The sequence below is a fragment of the Hyperolius riggenbachi genome, chromosome 8, assembly GCF_040937935.1.
Source record: "Hyperolius riggenbachi isolate aHypRig1 chromosome 8, aHypRig1.pri, whole genome shotgun sequence".
Taxonomy (NCBI): domain Eukaryota; kingdom Metazoa; phylum Chordata; class Amphibia; order Anura; family Hyperoliidae; genus Hyperolius; species Hyperolius riggenbachi.
Genome location: NC_090653.1, coordinates 82,002,723 through 82,019,902, shown reverse-complemented (window position 1 = coordinate 82,019,902; position 17,180 = coordinate 82,002,723). Strand labels below are relative to the sequence as shown.

At 45.5% G+C, this 17,180-nt stretch overlaps 1 protein-coding gene across 2 annotated transcripts in view; it reads right to left on the bottom strand.

The window, feature by feature from the left end:
- PLD3 (phospholipase D family member 3) overlaps nt 1-17,180 on the bottom strand; it is a 167,805-nt gene that overhangs the window by 15,030 nt on the left and 135,595 nt on the right. For both annotated transcript variants that reach the window (XM_068250808.1, XM_068250807.1), the window contains 6 exons: nt 11,295-11,449; nt 7,567-7,750; nt 6,424-6,544; nt 4,772-4,899; nt 2,305-2,505; nt 421-560 (listed from right to left, as the gene is read on the bottom strand). In XM_068250808.1, the coding sequence (XP_068106909.1) occupies nt 421-560; nt 2,305-2,505; nt 4,772-4,899; nt 6,424-6,544; nt 7,567-7,750; nt 11,295-11,449 (929 nt within the window). The remainder of the gene's footprint in view (nt 1-420; nt 561-2,304; nt 2,506-4,771; nt 4,900-6,423; nt 6,545-7,566; nt 7,751-11,294; nt 11,450-17,180) is intronic.

Here is a 17,180-nt window from a genome sequence, read left to right as displayed (position 1 = left end):
TCTTCACCTTATTCACCCTCTCAACCCATTCTTTCAGGGTTGGAGACCCTCGGCATCTCCACTTAACCGGGATTAAACTTTTAGCCGCAATCAGGAGCGGAGGAGCTAAATTGATGTGGTAAGGTATTTTACCATCATTAAATTACAAGATGGTTTATGTAGAACAGATACGTGATACATCAGGGATATGCTGCATAAACAGGTTTCGGTGGTTTCAGGAGGATAGGCATAATTATAGTGTCAGCTGAGTGCTTTAGATAGGTGTTCCCTGGTGCGATGAAGTACAGGCTCAGGACTAGGTGCTCTCAGATACAAAGATGCTCGTGATAAAGTGATTCCAGAAAGCAGAGTTGCCGGGTATACAAATAGTCAGAATCAGAATAGTATAAAGAAACGGTTATGGCAGAATACTGCTATTACTTTCTCGGGTGACTGAACTCCTCGGTGGGTGTGTAATCCATAACAGAGATATAGACAAACTTCTTGGCATCGTCTATGATATTTAGAATGGCATCGATGTCGTCCGTCCTTCCCTTTGCAGAAAGCGGGGGAGGGGCGCTCTGAAATGACAATGAAAATACCTCTGCCTTTATTAAAAGTGTATAACAATTCATATATATATATATATACGATGCACACAGTGCCCTTTGTTTTTACTGTTTTGAAAAAGATGGAGCGAAGCACCCACATATAGATTAACCACTTCACCACTGAGGGGGTTTTACCCCTTGAGCACCAGAGCAATTTTCACCTTTCAGCGCTCCTTCCATTCATTCGTCTATAACTTTATCATGACTTATTGCAATGAAATGAACTATATCTTGTTTTTTTCGCCACCAATTAGGCTTTCTTTAGGTGGGACATTATGCCAAGAATTATTTTATTCTAAATGTGTTTTAATGGAAATATAGGAAAAAATGAGGGGAAAAAATTCATTAATTTTCAGTTTTCTGCCTTTATAGTTTTTAAATAATGCATGCTACTGTAATTAAAACCCATGAAATTTATTTGCCCATTTGTCCCGGTTATAAAACCGTTTAAATTATGTCCCTATCACAATGTTTGGCGCCAATATTTTATTTGGAAATAAAAGGTGCATTTTTTTCAGTTTTGCGTCCATCCCTAATTACAAGCCCATAGCTCACTCCAACCTGAATTATCGCAAATTCTTTCTGTTTTAGGAAAGCAAACTTTAGTTTATAAAGTAACAGTGTTATACCTTCTTGACATAAATATTTAAAAAGTTCAGTCCCTAAGGTAACTATTTATGTGTTTTTTTTTATTGTATTTTTTTTTGTTTATTACAAAAAAAAAAAATAATAATTGGGGAGTGTGGGAGGTAATGAGTTATTTTTTAATGTATAACTAATGTATTTGTATATGAAAAATGCTTAAGGGTGTAGTTTTACTATTTGGCCACAAGATGGCCACAGTGAGTTTTTGTTTATGCGACCTGCAAGCATACAGGAAGTACGCTTGCAGGAAGTTCAGGGAGGCTGGGCAACTTTTGTTTTCACAATGATCGTGCTGCTTCTTGTAGAAGCAGCTGATCATTGAGGGGGGCTTAGATCAACGAATGGGAAAGGTTTTTCCCGTTCATTGATCTCCGGGCGAGCGGGCGGTGGCGTGCACGAGCACGGGGGCACGCGGACAAGCGAGCGGGAGTGCGGACAGCGGCGAGAGCGGCGTCAGGTACGGATTTCTCCGTCCCTTGGTGGTAACAGGGTGGAAAAAGGGACGGAGAAATCCGTACCGCTGGGGGTTAAGTGGTTAAACCCAATTTAAAGTGGACCTAAACCCTTGCACAGGAGACAAGGAAAACAGAGAAATTCACTCTGTGTGCGTTTACCAACAGTCTGTCTAATTCTGCCTTAGCTGCAAATTATCAGCAAGTGTAAATTAGGGCTTTCAGCTCTCTCTGATCTGTGCCGAGGTTCTGCGCTGACTGAGGTGGGTTCAGTGCTAATATGTAAACACAGGAGGTTAACCATTTCTGTGCTCCCAGGGAACCAGGAAGTAAACACTGCAGGATCTTTATTGGAGTTCTATAAGTTGTTACAAATATTTGTTTTTCTTTCAAGGTTATTATGTTGTTTATCTTTTAGATCAGAGAGGAAGTTCTGTGTTTAGGTCCGCTTTAACCTGTTTTCCAAGCTTAACCTGCTTTACCTACTGTAATGAAATTATGCTGTGGCAATGCATCACTCACAATAATGTTTTCAGAATCTGACAAACTTTCCTGTTCTGCAGAGATGACCAACCTTGGCTTGCTACTAAAAGAAAGAGTTTTTCCGAAGAACTTACAGAGAGATAGATGTGAGATGGTGTGTTATTCACGGTAATTTCCATTGGAGATTCCTTATTGTAGATGGTGGAGAAACTGTCTGGCCATGGAGAAGGAACGGTGGCATTCGGTACACCTAGTGTCCAGTAGGCATCAAAGATTTTCTCCAAATCTTGGGCTAGACAGCTGCAATTATAGACAGCGGAGCCCAGCTCTTTCACCTAGGACAGATAGATAGATTGACAGACAGCATCTCTTGCGAGTTGGAATGAACAAAACACACACGGTGGAAAGCTTAACCAGGTTTCACATATTTTGCAATCTGACCATTATATTCACACAGGAAGACTTGCTGTTAAATTGCAGTTTTGTCATAAGGTTTATGGTAAGGCATTAGCGAAGTCTCAATGTGAATGTACAATAGCTATGGTGAGATATACTACTGGAAAGGTAGTTGGTATATAAAAGCCATGGAACTACGTCAGCATCGGGGGGGGGGGGGGGGGGAATTGGGGAGTTCTGACCTCGCACTTCTCTTCACTTTGGAACAAACAGTGGTTGCGGCCCTGGAAGAGGCAAGATTACACCACCACCACTGCGGTGCTTCTCAGTATGGGTGTGGGGGGGGGGGGGGGGGGCATAGGTGGTAGGGCAGTAGGAGATGGAGGGAGGGAAGAAGATGGGCCATCCTCCCTGTAGGGACCTCCAAGCTTGCTTCTTCCTGAGAAGTTATACAAGCTGTGTGTCCCCACAACTAGATTATTATGTCGGACTCCCACCAACAGGAAAAAAAAAATCACCCTGTGTGGGTGAGGTGTATGGAAAGCCCCATTCCAGGCACAATATTAAAGTGACACTGAAGCAAATTTTAAAATAAAAAACAGATACTCACCTAAGGAGAGTGAAGGCTCTGGGTCCTATAGAGCCTTCCAGTTCTCCTCCCAGTGTCCGCGTTCCCCTGCAGACTCGCCCTTTAACAGTCCACGACCAATTGGTCATGGTCCGCTCTCTTCCGGGTTGGGGAGACTTCGGCAGCCTTTGGAAGCACTCGGGCTTCTGAAGATGGGCTGCTTTGTACTGTGCACGCGTGATCGCCCTCGCGCTTGTGTAGTACAGAGCCGCCGAGTGCTTCCGAAGACAGCCGAAGTCTCCCGCGGCAGGCGTTTCAAACCGAGGAGACTCTGGGGGAACAAGGAGACTGGCAGGAGAACGGGAAGGCTCTATAAGACTCAGAGACTTCCCTCTCCTTGGGTGAGTATCTGTTTTTATCAGGGCTGTGGAGTCGGTACAAAAATCATCCGACTCCAACTCGGACTCCTCAGTTTACGAAGCCGCCGACTTCAACTCCAGGTACCCAAAATGGCTCAGACTCTTGACTGACTCCTTAGTCTAATACTTACCAGGGCTGTTCATTTAGCACAAAAATCATCAGACTCAGACTCCTCAGTTTATGAATCCACAGCCTCCAACTCCAGGTACCCAAAATTGCTCCGACTCCACAGCCCTGGTTTTTACTTTGAAATTCACTTCAGACTCCCTTTAATGTGCATAGGATTTAAAATATTTCAAATTGATTACACATAATAAGTTTTCTAAAAACAATATTGTAGGTTTTGAAAAATAAAAATACCTGTTGGACAGAGCCTCATTCCCTCCTCCACAACCTACAGCTGACTTCACCCTCCCAGTGCTTCTGAAATATCCCCCGTTTGGTAATACGGCAGCAGGGCGATTGGTCTGTCAACTGAAGTCACATTTCTCTGTAAACTGATAGCCTATCACAGCTGTCAGTGTCTATTGGGGAGGCGTGGTTTCAGGCAGACTTGAGAAATTAGGGGGGGGAAGGGCTATAGTAAGCAGGAAGCCTGAAGGCCCTGAGGAAGGGTAAATGAGGATCTGTAAACTGGTGCAGCAGGTATGCTTTTTATTTTGCAAAGACTGCAACAATATCTACAGAAGTTTATTATGTAAATGTAAAGTAATATTGTATGCATATAAACTTTAAAAATAACTAACTGAACTTGGTGTTTAGATATGGATTTCACAGATACAACCAGCAGTTGGGGAAATCATATTTTTTTTCTATTAATTAACAAGGATAGCCAATGAAATACAAATAATTCTGAGCCGATGCAAACTTTGAGGCTTCTTTTACACTTCAAATGCAATTCTGATTTTCAGTGGTTGCCAGCAACACAAAAGAAAAACGCATCAAGCAGGACTTTTTCAGATTGCATCAAAATTGGAATCGGTTTGGAATTGCGTGTAGTGTAAAAGATCCCGAAGCTAGTTCAATGCAAAATTTATGAATGCTACTGTGGCATTTTATTGGTCCATTTGCAAGCTGCATAAAAATTACATCTGACTGTCTCTATTGATAAACAAGAAGGAGGGGTGTAAATTTAACCCCAATCATGTAAATGTCAAATAATTGTAACCTTACTACATTAAACGGTTTCCCAACCACCTCTGGACATTAAACCTTACCTGTGTTAAGGATCTCCAGTCCATGTTGGCACTGCCGATATACAAGTGCTTGCCGTCCACCACCCAGAATTTGGTGTGTAGTACACCGTCGGTCAGACTGGGCATATTTACAACCCGAACTTCAGCTCCTGAAACAAGAGAACATGGGATAATCAAACACATACACTGGCAAATGTGAATACACCATATGGAGAACATGGAAAAGAGACCACAAACTCATTCTATTACAGAAACACACTTACAAGGCCGTATAAATAATCTGAAAGCTGATAGCTAGGATATTTTCCAGAAACCATCACTAAGATCTGATATGGTCAAGGGGAGGATGGCAACCACTTAGTAGAAGCGGATGTGTAAGGTGATTTAAAAAAAAAAAAAAAAAGTCTCCCTGAGAAAGAAACACAGACAATGGGAACCCCAATGGTGCAGTAGACGGGTTTGAAATTCTAAGAGAGTGGTACTCGCAAATGGGCAATCAACTACTGAAGGCAGGTGGAGATCAACACTGACTCCACTCGGGTGTCCAGATGTACTGGGTGCAGTGACACTCTTGGCAAAGGATTCCAAATTGGTTAAATGATGGAAAAAGCACCTAACCAAAAAAAGAACACCCCTCCCAAAGGAGGGTGGGTAACACAAGGGAAGAGGTGCCCAAATGATCATAAACCGGTGTTAAAAACAGCTAAAATTGAAAAAGGTTGAGGTGGCTTACCTCTATGACGTTAAATTCATATGTAAGGATAACAAATTTTTAATAAGCACTAGGTAATGCGTTTCGTGGGTCCCTGCCCACTTCCTCAGGCCAGAGAGGCATACCTCGTACAGAGTTGGATTTGTTCTGGAACTGTATTAAGCCTGAGGATGTGGGCAGGGACCCATGAAACACGTTGCCTAGTGCTTTTTTGCACCCTTTCTCCTGCTCCCATTAGGGTATCAGAATAATATGTATATGGTAGCTACATTTAAGGAGTAAGTGTAGTGAAAACAACATTGAATAAAATTGTAAAATTGCTTTTTTATTACACTTAATTTACAGATTTTTTTTTGTCAGTGTTTAACCATTGTAAAATATTTCCTCTACCCGATTTACATTCTGAAAATCTTTAGACCTGCCAGGTGATCTCTGCAGAATGTTTCTTACTGAGAGTTCTATGCACAAAGGAAGAAATTGCTTGCTTGGCAGTTGGAAAAAGCGGTCATTTCTCACAATGCAATGATTTCAAGGACCGCAAAATGCCAGGGCCATCATTATTACATCACACTGTGGGAGGAGTTTCACCACAATATCAGCCACACAGACCCCTGATGATCCAATCAAAAAAAGGTAAAAATTTACTGTGGGAAAAATCAGGGGGAAAAAAGCCCGGGCAGTTTTCTTTGATGGGGCGGAGCTTAGCTAAAAAAATGCAGCTAAAAATGAGACTTCTATAAGAAAAACAAAGTTCTGATGCTGTGAAACTGTTAAAGAAACACCAAGCCTTTTCAGTTCTGCTGAGTAGATTTTTAGTCTGGAGGTTCACTTTAAGTGTGATTTAATTTGGCAATGATGCCACGAACCCGACAGGGTCTATCTGGAAAAGTGTGTAGATCTGACATGGGATGGGTACCGTTAGGACACAGCAGGTTCTCAGATTGTAGGTTTGGAGTCTTACCACTTTCCATCAAAGCATTAATGTCAGCATCTTTCGTGGGGGAACCTGAAGGATTGACAGCCACCCTCAGAGCGACACCTCGGCTCTTCAGCTTCAAGAGCTCCTGCAGTACCTTTTCCCCCTGATGTACGGAAGATGATGACAACAAATTACTACATTTCCATATATGGGCAGCTGGGGACATGGTATAAAATCATCTAGATCAGTGCTGCTCAACTCCAGTCCTTGAGAGCTCCTCACACAGTTTTGGAACAGCTCAAATGAATTGATAGGACTGAATCAGGAAAGGTGTAATTCATCAATTAGAACTTTTCTCCATTTCTGTCCATACTAAACACCGGAATGGATATAGCCCTTGAGGACTGGAGTTAGACAGCCCTGGTCTAGATCACATAAGAATGCAGATCCTCAAAGTAAACATTTCCTTAGTATAAACTGGCAGAATGAACAGAACTCAGACCTTTAGAGAACCTAGGGGTGGGGTGGCTGTATGCATGGGTAGATCCCTCAAAATGCCCATGGGCTCCTACTATTAGGACACAGTAATAAAGCAGAAGCAGACTCTTCCCTCAGTATCAGTGAGCTTTGCCAGGTCAACACTCACCTCCACTCCCTACCTACCTCCAAAGACGCACTCACAGAAGTTAGTGAGGCTACCCACCGCAGAGATCTCAGGGCTCAGTGTTTCTCAGGACACACTATGAGGTGTAGATTTATGCAGGCATAACCGGCCTGCAAAACAGTGATGGGCAACTGAGCGAGGGGGAGGCGACAAACTTACACACACCCCACTACCTACAGAAAATAGCAGCAGGGAGCATTGTTAACCTAGTCAGCTATGTGGCTTTTTATGTTAGGTTTAGTAGGGTTTTTAAAAACACTCAATAGAAAGTCTTTAAAATGTGGCAAAATAAGTTACTGGAAGAGACTACTCCAACATCGCAGCAATTTTGGGGATGACCACCCTATGGGATCCTTGTCTCATCACCTGTACAGCACCCTGCACTGCAGATGGAGGTCCATCCAGCATCTGCAGATGGTACCAGGTACCATCAGATTATATTCCATGGTGACTGTATTCTTTGAGAACTCTGCTACAATTTTCCATAAATCCTTACATTTGTATTCCTAGAGATCACTTACTTGGTCAGCTGTTGGGTGTTGGGTATGAGTGTCATTGTTGGTCATTGTCCAGTAGAAAGAAGCAATGTCTATGCTGCTTTTGGCCTCACTTATAAGATTTAACCAAGTCTGAAACACTGACGGGTTGGTGGCATATTTTTCAGGATACACAAGTCCTTCTGGCATGCTCTCCACTAGAACTATGCTAGAGAAGACAGAAAGTGTTATATACCTGCATACATTACAGTAGAGAAAATTATATATACTTGACTACAAGTCTAGAAATTTTGGTCTGACTCACTAAAAACTATAGGGGTCGACTTATACACAAGTCACGGGCAACACTGAGTAATGTGTGTACGGTTACTGACCTTCCCATTTGCAGCAATTTACCAAGTGGTAAGTGACACTTTCTTGATAAAGGAAATACCAAGAAAAACACATCTGAAAGTACTGACCACTACAATTGACAAAATAAAAAAAGGGGGGTGGGGGGGGGGGAATACTGCGCTGCAGGAAGGGGTGTGAATAATTGCTGCACTTGGGGGCTAGAGGTGTTATTGACTGCACTTAAAGAAAACCCGAGGTGGGTTCTAAGAATGCTATCAGCACACACAGGCTGGGTCTGCATATACTGCCCAGCCTCTGTTGCTATACCGAAGTCCCCCTGCGCTCTACTATGCCCCCATAAATCAAACGCCGAGCTGTTGACAGACAGCGTGTCGCAGCCAGCTGTTTATTTCTGTGTCAGTCTCGGCTGCTCCCCCGCCTCCTCCATAGCTCCGGTCCCCGCCAGCGTCCCACCCCGCTGATCGGAGGGATGCGAGCGGGGACCGGAGCTATGGAGGAGGCGGGGGAGCAGCCGAGACTGACACAGAAATAAACAGCCGGCTGCGACACGCTGTGTCGGTATAGCAACAGAGGCTGGGCAGTATATGCAGACCCAGCCTCTGTGTGCGGATAGCATTCATAGAACCCACCTCGGGTTCTATTTAAGGGACAGGTGGGGTTAACGGCTGCAATACTGTATACAGTGCAGTCATTAACCCCTCCTGTTTCCCAAAAGCAGCTGTTAATTCTTCCTGGTACCCAAGTGCAGCTATTAAAGTGAACCTTAAGCCAGAAAAAAAAAATGAGTTTTACTCACCTGGGGCTTCTATCAGCCCCCTGCAGCAGTCCTGTGCCCTCGCAGCTACTCACTAATGCTCTGGTCCCCTGCTGCCAGCTAGTTTCGTTTTTGCCGACAGGCCCGTCAGGACTGGCCACGCGTAGCTTTTTCCGCATTCCCGACTGTAATTAGCGCTATTGCCGGCCGCAACACGTACAAAAATACGCGTTGTCGCATATCTATGCGTGCGTAATGCAGCAACGCGTATTTTTGTACGTGTTGTGGCCCACAATAGCGCTAATTACAGCCGGGAATGCGGAAAAGCTGACGGGCCTGTCAGCAAAAACGAAACTAACTGGCAGCGGGGGACCAGAGGATTAGTGAATGGCTGCAAGGGCACAGGACTGCTGCAGGGGGCTGGTAGAAGCCCCAGGTGAGTAAAACTCATTTTGTTTTCTGGCTTAAGTGTCTCTTTAACGTTGGTAGACTTATATTTGAGTCAATAAAACGTATACACAATGTTGATTTATATTTGAGGACATACATTTTGGAATAGGTTAAAGTGTGCATACACTGCCAGATGGCCAACAGTTTTAACCATCAGATCTAAACAGAGAGGGCTCTGTTGCTGCTGGCATAGTCAACACAGATTTCAAATAGATTTCAACATAAAATCTATTGCAAATCTGTGCAGCCACCTCCATCTGCAAGACCCCCGCCCCAGGTAATGTTAAATAAGATTTACTGGAACCCCATATCAGCTGGGATCTGCTCCCTTGCATGAAAATGACCCTGGCCTTTTCTGTATCAGATACAGTCCTTTTTCTGCAAGGTGGCAGGGCTACACACTGGAACCTGGCTGATATGGGGCTGCATTGGATTTTATTATACAGACGACATGCTGGGGCATTCACGTTTGCAATAATAAGCCGGGATGGCTGACAGGGTGCAGTGTTTGCTTCTTGGCCAGAAGCTTTTTGTTCCCAAAATCAGATGCCATCTTAATATAGCTTTACAATTCCTCAGCTTTGGCAGTGATAGTATGCCTTTTATGTTATATACTTTCAATCAACAAGTTAGTTATACAAATTAGAGGAGTCGGTGGAATCCTAAACTGAAGAGTTGAAGTTGGATGATTTTTGCACTGACTTCATAGCCCTGCATATCCTCTATAATAATACCCGTGTCCCTGCGTGTGCCTCCTGTCAGTGTAGCGTTGTCCGAGCTTTTTGTTACTGCGCATGTGCGCAGCACAGACCTAAAAACAGGAGGCTGGGGACGGGGCCAGGGAGCCGAGCGGGCAGCCGGGTGTGCGGCGTGTGAGCGCGTGCGGGGGGGGGGGGTAAGCGAGCAGGTGGGTGGCGGGCGTGCGCCCAGAAACAGACCTAGAGCCCGTTTTTTAAACTGGCTTAGGTCTACTAGTTAGTAATAAATAAATAAATACAGTTGAGGTTTTCAGAGTAACTTTTTGACCTAATATTTTCTGGACTTTTAAATGGTACCATCTACTAAGTAGACTAAAGCTCTGCCTCATCAATTCATTACACCATGGTGATAGCAACCGCAGTCTGTGGAGACCAAGACCGCAGGAAACAGCGGAGATCTAGGTGGATCGGTGCTGAGCAGGGAGAGTCACTACAATGACTAGGATTCCAAAATTACACTGAAGCGAGGGAAGGTTCTGGATCTCACAGAGCCTTCCTGGTGCTCTCTCGGTGAGGACCAAGTGGTTAAATACGCCTTCGGTGATCCTCAGAATCACTTGGGAACATGAGTGCTTCTAAAGACGGGTGGCTCTTTACTGCACATGCAGTAGCACGCACTCATGCATGCACAGTACGGAGCCGTCCATCATCAGAAGCACTTGCGGACACAAGTGCTTCTAAAGCTTTCCGAGAGCTCACAGAGGTGGCAGATTTGAACAGAGGACAGCACTGGAACGATAGGGTAGCCTCTCACTTTTTTTGTTTTTTTTGTACAAGAGGCTTCAGTATTGCTTTAATAAGAGACTATGCTGCAGCAAACAATACCTATATCTTTTCACACTGATTATTTATAAGTCCCGGATAAATATAATGTTGCAGCTCTGGCACTTTTGAATTACAGTATTGGTTAAAGGGTTATTTAAGCTGAACTTACCTGAAGCTACTTGCAGCCCTCTGCAGTCATGTGCCTGCGCTTCCGAGACCCTTCAGTGAGCAGTGGGGACCCACTCAAAGCTGTCCGGTCGCGGCCAGTCGGAGGCTACTACTACGCATGCACAGCCCCGAGCCACCTGCACCCTGAGCGCACTCCCGTTATTGGGAGCACTCTGCGAATGTGCTGCAGCAATTTTCCAGAACCCTGCCGTGCATGAGGACCCAGTGAGCAAGCGCATGGCTGGCCAGCTTTGAGGGGGTCACCGCTGCTGGCCGGAGGGTCTCGGAAGGACGGCGCTGGCAGAGCATGATTCCGGGGGGCAGCAAGAAGCCCAAGGTAAGCTAAACTGATTTTTTTTTCTATTTTGAATAAAACATAAGCTAAAAGTTACCAAGTAACCAACAGCTGTGGAGAAACCGCACCAAGGGCATAGCCCCATAGTCACGTACCGGACCCTCAGGAAACCCCTTGTCTCTTTCCAGGTCTTTACACCGTTACTTACTTGCAGGGGTCATTACATTGCTGGTCCAGGCTGGCCGTTGTCTCTGTCGACACCTCAGAGCTGCTACAGAACAGCGGAAGGAGGAAAAGCTGAGCAGCCATTACACAGAAGAGGACCGTGACCAGACAGGCGATGAGGACCGCATAGCGATAATACTGCAGGACAGAGAATGTCACTGTGTCACATGTGTTAAGCATCATTTACCCATCAGATACTGCAGACATGTCCTCAGTTGACTTCTTCAGTTCACATAAAATCAGAATCAGAATCTTTATTTTCGCCAAGCACGACTGGGTCGTGCCCGGAATTGGTCTTGGCACGTACAGATACAGGTAGGATAGGGTACACAGAATACATCAAAAGGATCAACACTATATCAGATATTACATACAGAGACAACATTCAACACTCAATTTACATTTGCATTTCCAAATTTTTGCATAGATACACAGCACTCAGGTGTGTGAGGGATATGTGTGGCGGCAGTACATGATCACGTTGTGGTGGGGAGTGCGTGGTGTGAGTTTAGTGAGTTTACAGCTGAGGGGAAGAAGCTATTTCTGTGTCTAGTGGTCCTGGTGTAGATGGACCGGTACCTCCGGCCCAAAGGAAGCTGGCTGAAAAAACGGTTGCCTGGGTGCGAGGGGTCATTTACAATCCTCCAAGCTCTAGAGCTCAGCCTTGAGTGGTAGAGGAGGTCCAGAGCAGGTAGCGGTTTTCCTATAATTCTCTCCGCTGATCTGATGACACTCTGTAATTTGTGTCTGTCGCTGGCGGAGGAGCTGGCGTACCAGACTAGGATGGAAGAGCAGAGGACAGATGCAATTGTAGCAGAGTAGAAGCTGGTCAGAAGTTTCGGGGACAATCCGAACTTCTTCAGTTGACGGAGAAAGAATAACCTCTGCTGGGCTTTCCTCTGGATGGAGGAGGTGTTTGCCTTCCACTTCAGGTTGTTTGAGATGGTTGTGCCCAGAAGTCGGACACAGGGAACTCTTTCAACTTCTTTGTCATCGATCCGAATTGGAGGGGGGGCGCTGGCGTGCTTCCTGAAATCAACAATCATCTCAACAGTTTTTGCCGTGTTTAGGACCAGCCCGTTCTCCCTGCACCAGTGGCAGATGCTCTCAACCTGGTGGCGGTACGCTTCCTCGTCATTTTTAGTGATGAGGCCGACAATGGTGGTGTCGTCGGCGAAAATGATGGAAATGCTCAAATAGTTATAACAGATCACTACAGGTGCGTACATGTACTAGACTAAACGTGACAGAAGAAAATGGACAAACAATGTGGCTGAACATCCTGTGCATCAAAATACTGCTGCTGTTTCAAACTCAAAACTTACTCTCTGCTCTAAAGATTAGCCACAGCATGATAACCTTTATGGGGTAAAATATTTCTTCATTACAATATATTGAAATCCAACAAAAGACCATGACATTTTAACAGATTCACTTTCCAGGGAGCACTGAAAGGGTTAATCCTCAGTGTTTACTGTATGAGGAGACAGCCAAGGCAGTGTTCCAGCAGTCTATTCACAGATAATTATAAGAACTAATTAGGCACTTTGATGTGGCTACAAAAATAAATAAATAAATAAAAAAACACCAGAACACAGCAGTGGACTTCTTCAGTAACTCTGTGGAATAAATACTTTTCATTGTGTGTTGTGCAAGAGTTCAGGTCCACTTGAAGAATGCTACTCTGCACTGGTGTGAACTCAAGCAATGGGTTTAAATAGAAAAGGGCAGCCAGAAGTGCTGTCTGGCAGTACCAAGCAGTGTCCATTGCTCAGCACCACTTACAGTGTGAAGAAGCCCTAAAACCACCCTAAAGAGACTGCCCAATGTGATGCTTTACTGTAATGCTCACCTGCTCCTTTGGTTTATATTATCTGTTTAACCACTTGCCGACCGCCCACTACCAATTGGCGGCGTCAAAGTGGCACCCCCAGAACCGCGTAACGCCGATCGGCGGCAGTACCTGAGGGACTGACTAGCTGGGGACCGTGCGCATAGATGCGTGCGCATCCGCCGCCATTAGGCTCCGCCCACCCATGGCGTCAACCCGCCGGCCATTTAGCAGCGCCGGTGGGTTGTTAACCACCGATCTGCCGCGTACAAAGTGTAAAATACACTTTGTAATGTATACAAAGTATTATACAGGCTGCCTCCTCCCTTGGTGGTCCCAGTGATCGAAAGGACCACCAGGGGGAGGAGGCAGCCCTTGTAGTAAAAACACCAGCACACTGATTCTGCCCCCTGATCGCCCACAGCACCCCTCAGACCCCCCCCCCCCTGATCACCCCCTCCAGACCACTGTTTGCACCCAATCACCCCCCTAATCACCCATCAATCACCCCCTGTCACTATCTGTCAACACTAAATTTTAGATTAGGTCCTAAACCCCTGATCACCCCCCACCCTCAGATCATCCCCAGACGCGCCCCCCCCCCCCCGTGTACTGTATACATCTATTCTCCCCTGTAATCACCCACTGATCGCCTGTCAATCACCCATCAATCACCCCCTGTCACTGCCACCCATCAGATCAGACCCTAACCGGCCCCTTGCGGGCACCTGATCACCCGCCCACACCCTCAGATCACCCACAGACCAGCCCTCAGATCACCTCCCAAGTGCATAGTTTACATCTGTTCTCCCCTCTGATCACCCATCAATCACCCCGTCACTGCTACCCATCAGATCGGACCCTAATCTGCCCCTTGCAGGCACCCTGCCCACACCCGCAGATCACCCTCACATCCACCTGATCACCTCCTCAGTGCATTATTTACATCGGTTCTCCCCTTTAATCACCCAGTGATCACCTATCAATCACCCCCTGTCACTGCTACCCATCAGATCAGACCCTTATCTGCCCCTTGCGGGCACCCAATCACCCGCCCACACCCTCAGACCCCCCCTAACCACCTCCCCAGTGCATTGATTGCATCTATTCCCCCTCTAATCACACCCAGAGACACCCATCAATCATCTCCTGTCACCCCCTAGCACACCTACCCATCAGATCAGGCCCTAATTTGCCCTGTGTGGGCTCCTGATCACTCGGCCAAACCCTCAGACCCCCTTCCTATCACCTCCCCAGTGCATTGATTGCATCTATTCTCCCCTCTAATCACCCTCTAATCTAATCACCCCCTGAAACACCAGTCACCTCCTGTCACCCCCTAGCACTCCTACCCATCAGATCAGGCCCTAATCTGCCCCCTGCGGGCTTCTGATCACCTGGCCAAACCCTCACCCGCCCCACTGCAGTGACAGAATTTTGTTTTCTGACTACTGCAAAAATCCCTGCAAAAACAACAACTGTGGGGCTGTAAAGATCAGTTTTTATTTTTTTTTTTAATCAATACTCAGTGACCACAGCTTTCTACTACACAAGTACTCCCTTTTGCTAGGTAGGTGCTCTTTTTCCTGGGTAGTCTCAGAGGAATACCCCTAAATTTAGCAGTCCACCATGGAAAAAAAAAAAAAAAAAAAAAAAAAAGGTTATTCCGCTGAAGAGGCCGCCGAGATTCTTGCCTAGTTGGGTGAGTGCGATTGGGAAGCCTCATCTGTTGAATCATCAGGGTCAGAATACGAACCGGTGAACAGCAGTGGCTCTCTGACCGATAGCAATGACAAGATTGAGGTCCCAGCTAGAGCCAGGCGTCCCACACCTTATGTCAATGGACCCCAGGATCAGACTCAAGGGCAGCAGAGTGGTGCTAGCGCTGATCCAAGTTTTCTTGGTGAGGCATGCACCAGCAGCGTAGCATCTCCTGGACCTAGCACCAGTACTACCGTAGACCCTGGTGAAGTGGCGAGCACCAGCATGGTAGTAGAAACTGGTTTGGTGGCACGTGCAGTAAGACCCGAGTCGCAGCAACCAGCAAAACGGGCCCGTACTACCCATAGTCTCCCAGAGGTCTTGGCAAATCCCAATTGGCAATCCCCTGGTTCCGCCGCACCCGTACTGCCCCCTTTCACTGCCCAGTCTGGAGTCCAGGTGGAGACAAATAATCTAGGATTGGCCCTAGACTTTTCTCATCTGTTTTGCACCGTGGATCTCTACGACTTAATTGTGGCTGAGACCAACTGTTATGGAACACAATACACAACTGCGAATCCGAGAAGCTACCATGCCCAGCCTTTTCAGTGGAAACCACTCCAAGTTTTCAAACTTAACATTTTTTGGGGCCTTCTTAACATGGGTCTAGTCAAAAAGAATGTATTGCGGCCTTATTGGTCTAGGAACCCAATACATCACATGCCCATGTTCTCTGCTGCCATGTCCAGGTCATGATTTGAGAACATCCTGCGCTTCCTGCACTTCAGTGCCAATACAACCTATCATCTAAGAGGCCACCCTGCTTATGATCTGTTCCACAAAATTCGACCCCTCATAGACCACCTGTCATCAAAATTTGCAGATGCTTATACCCCTGAACAGTCATTTTGAGGCATTTGGTTTCCAGACTACTCCTCACGGTTTAGGGCCCCTAAAATGCCAGGGCAGTATAGGAACCCCACAAGTGACCACATTTTAGAAAGAAGACACCCCAAGGTATTCTGTTAGGTGTATAGTGAGTTCAGAGAAGATTTTTTTTTTGTCACAAGTTAGTGGAAAATGACACTTAGTGGAATTTTTTTTCCACAAACTTGTGCCAAAAAACAAAATCTATGAACTCACCATACTCCTAACGGAATACCTTGGGGTGTCTTTTCTAAAATGGGGTCACTTGTGGGGTTCCTATACTGCCCTGGCATTTTAGGGGCCCTAAACCGTGAGGAGTAGTCTAGAAACCAGATGCCTCAAAATGAACTGTGAAATCCTAAAGGTACTCATAGGACATTGGGCCCCTTAGCGCACCTAGGCTGCAGTGTCACATGTGGTATTGCCATACTCAGGAGAAGTAGTACAATGTGTTTTGAGGTGTATTTTTACACATACCCATGCTAGGTGGGAGAAATACCTCTGTAAATGACAATCTTGATTTTTTTTTACACACAATTGTCCATTTACAGAGTTATTTCTCCCACCCAGCATGGGTATGTGTAAAAATACACCCCAAAATACATTGTACCACTTCTCCCGAGTACGGCGATACCACATGTGTGGCACTTTTTTGCACCCTAACTGCGCTAAGGGGCCCAAAGTCCAATGAGTACCTTTAGGATTTCACAGGTCATTTTGAGAAATTTTGTTTCAAGACTACTCCTCACGGTTTAGAGCCAGGAGAAGTAGTATAATGTGTTTTGGGGTGTATTTTTTTACACATATCCATGCTGGGTGGGAGAATAATCTCTGTAAATGGACAATTTTTTTTTTTTTTTTTTAATATACACACAATTGTCCATTTACAGAGATATTTCTCCCACCCAGCATGGGTATGTGTAAAAATAAACCCCAAAATACATTATACTAGTATTTTTCCTGAGTACGGCGATACCACGTGTGACTTTTTTGCAGCATAGGTGCGCTAAGGGGCCAAAAGTCCTATGATTACCTTTAGGCTTTACAGGGGTGTTTACATAGAGCACAGGTAAGGGAGGGAAATCCCACAGAAAACGCGGAACAAAGCCTAAGTGTGGAAAATAGGTTTGTGTTTTCCCACAGCAAAAAAAAGAAAAAAAATGCTGAACTTTGGCAACTGTGAACCCTGCCTTAGAGACATGAATTTTATCTACAAAAAATCTGGAGATTCTACTGCAACTAGTTGAAGAACTAGTTAAAGCACTTTTCAATGCAACAAGGAGCCCAACACAAGACATGACAAGAAAATATGAAACCACAAACAGCCATGAGAATAGCTGAAAGTTCATATCACTGATTGATTCTTTACCGTCCATTTGTGACAGGTGTACTATAAAACCCAACCACACT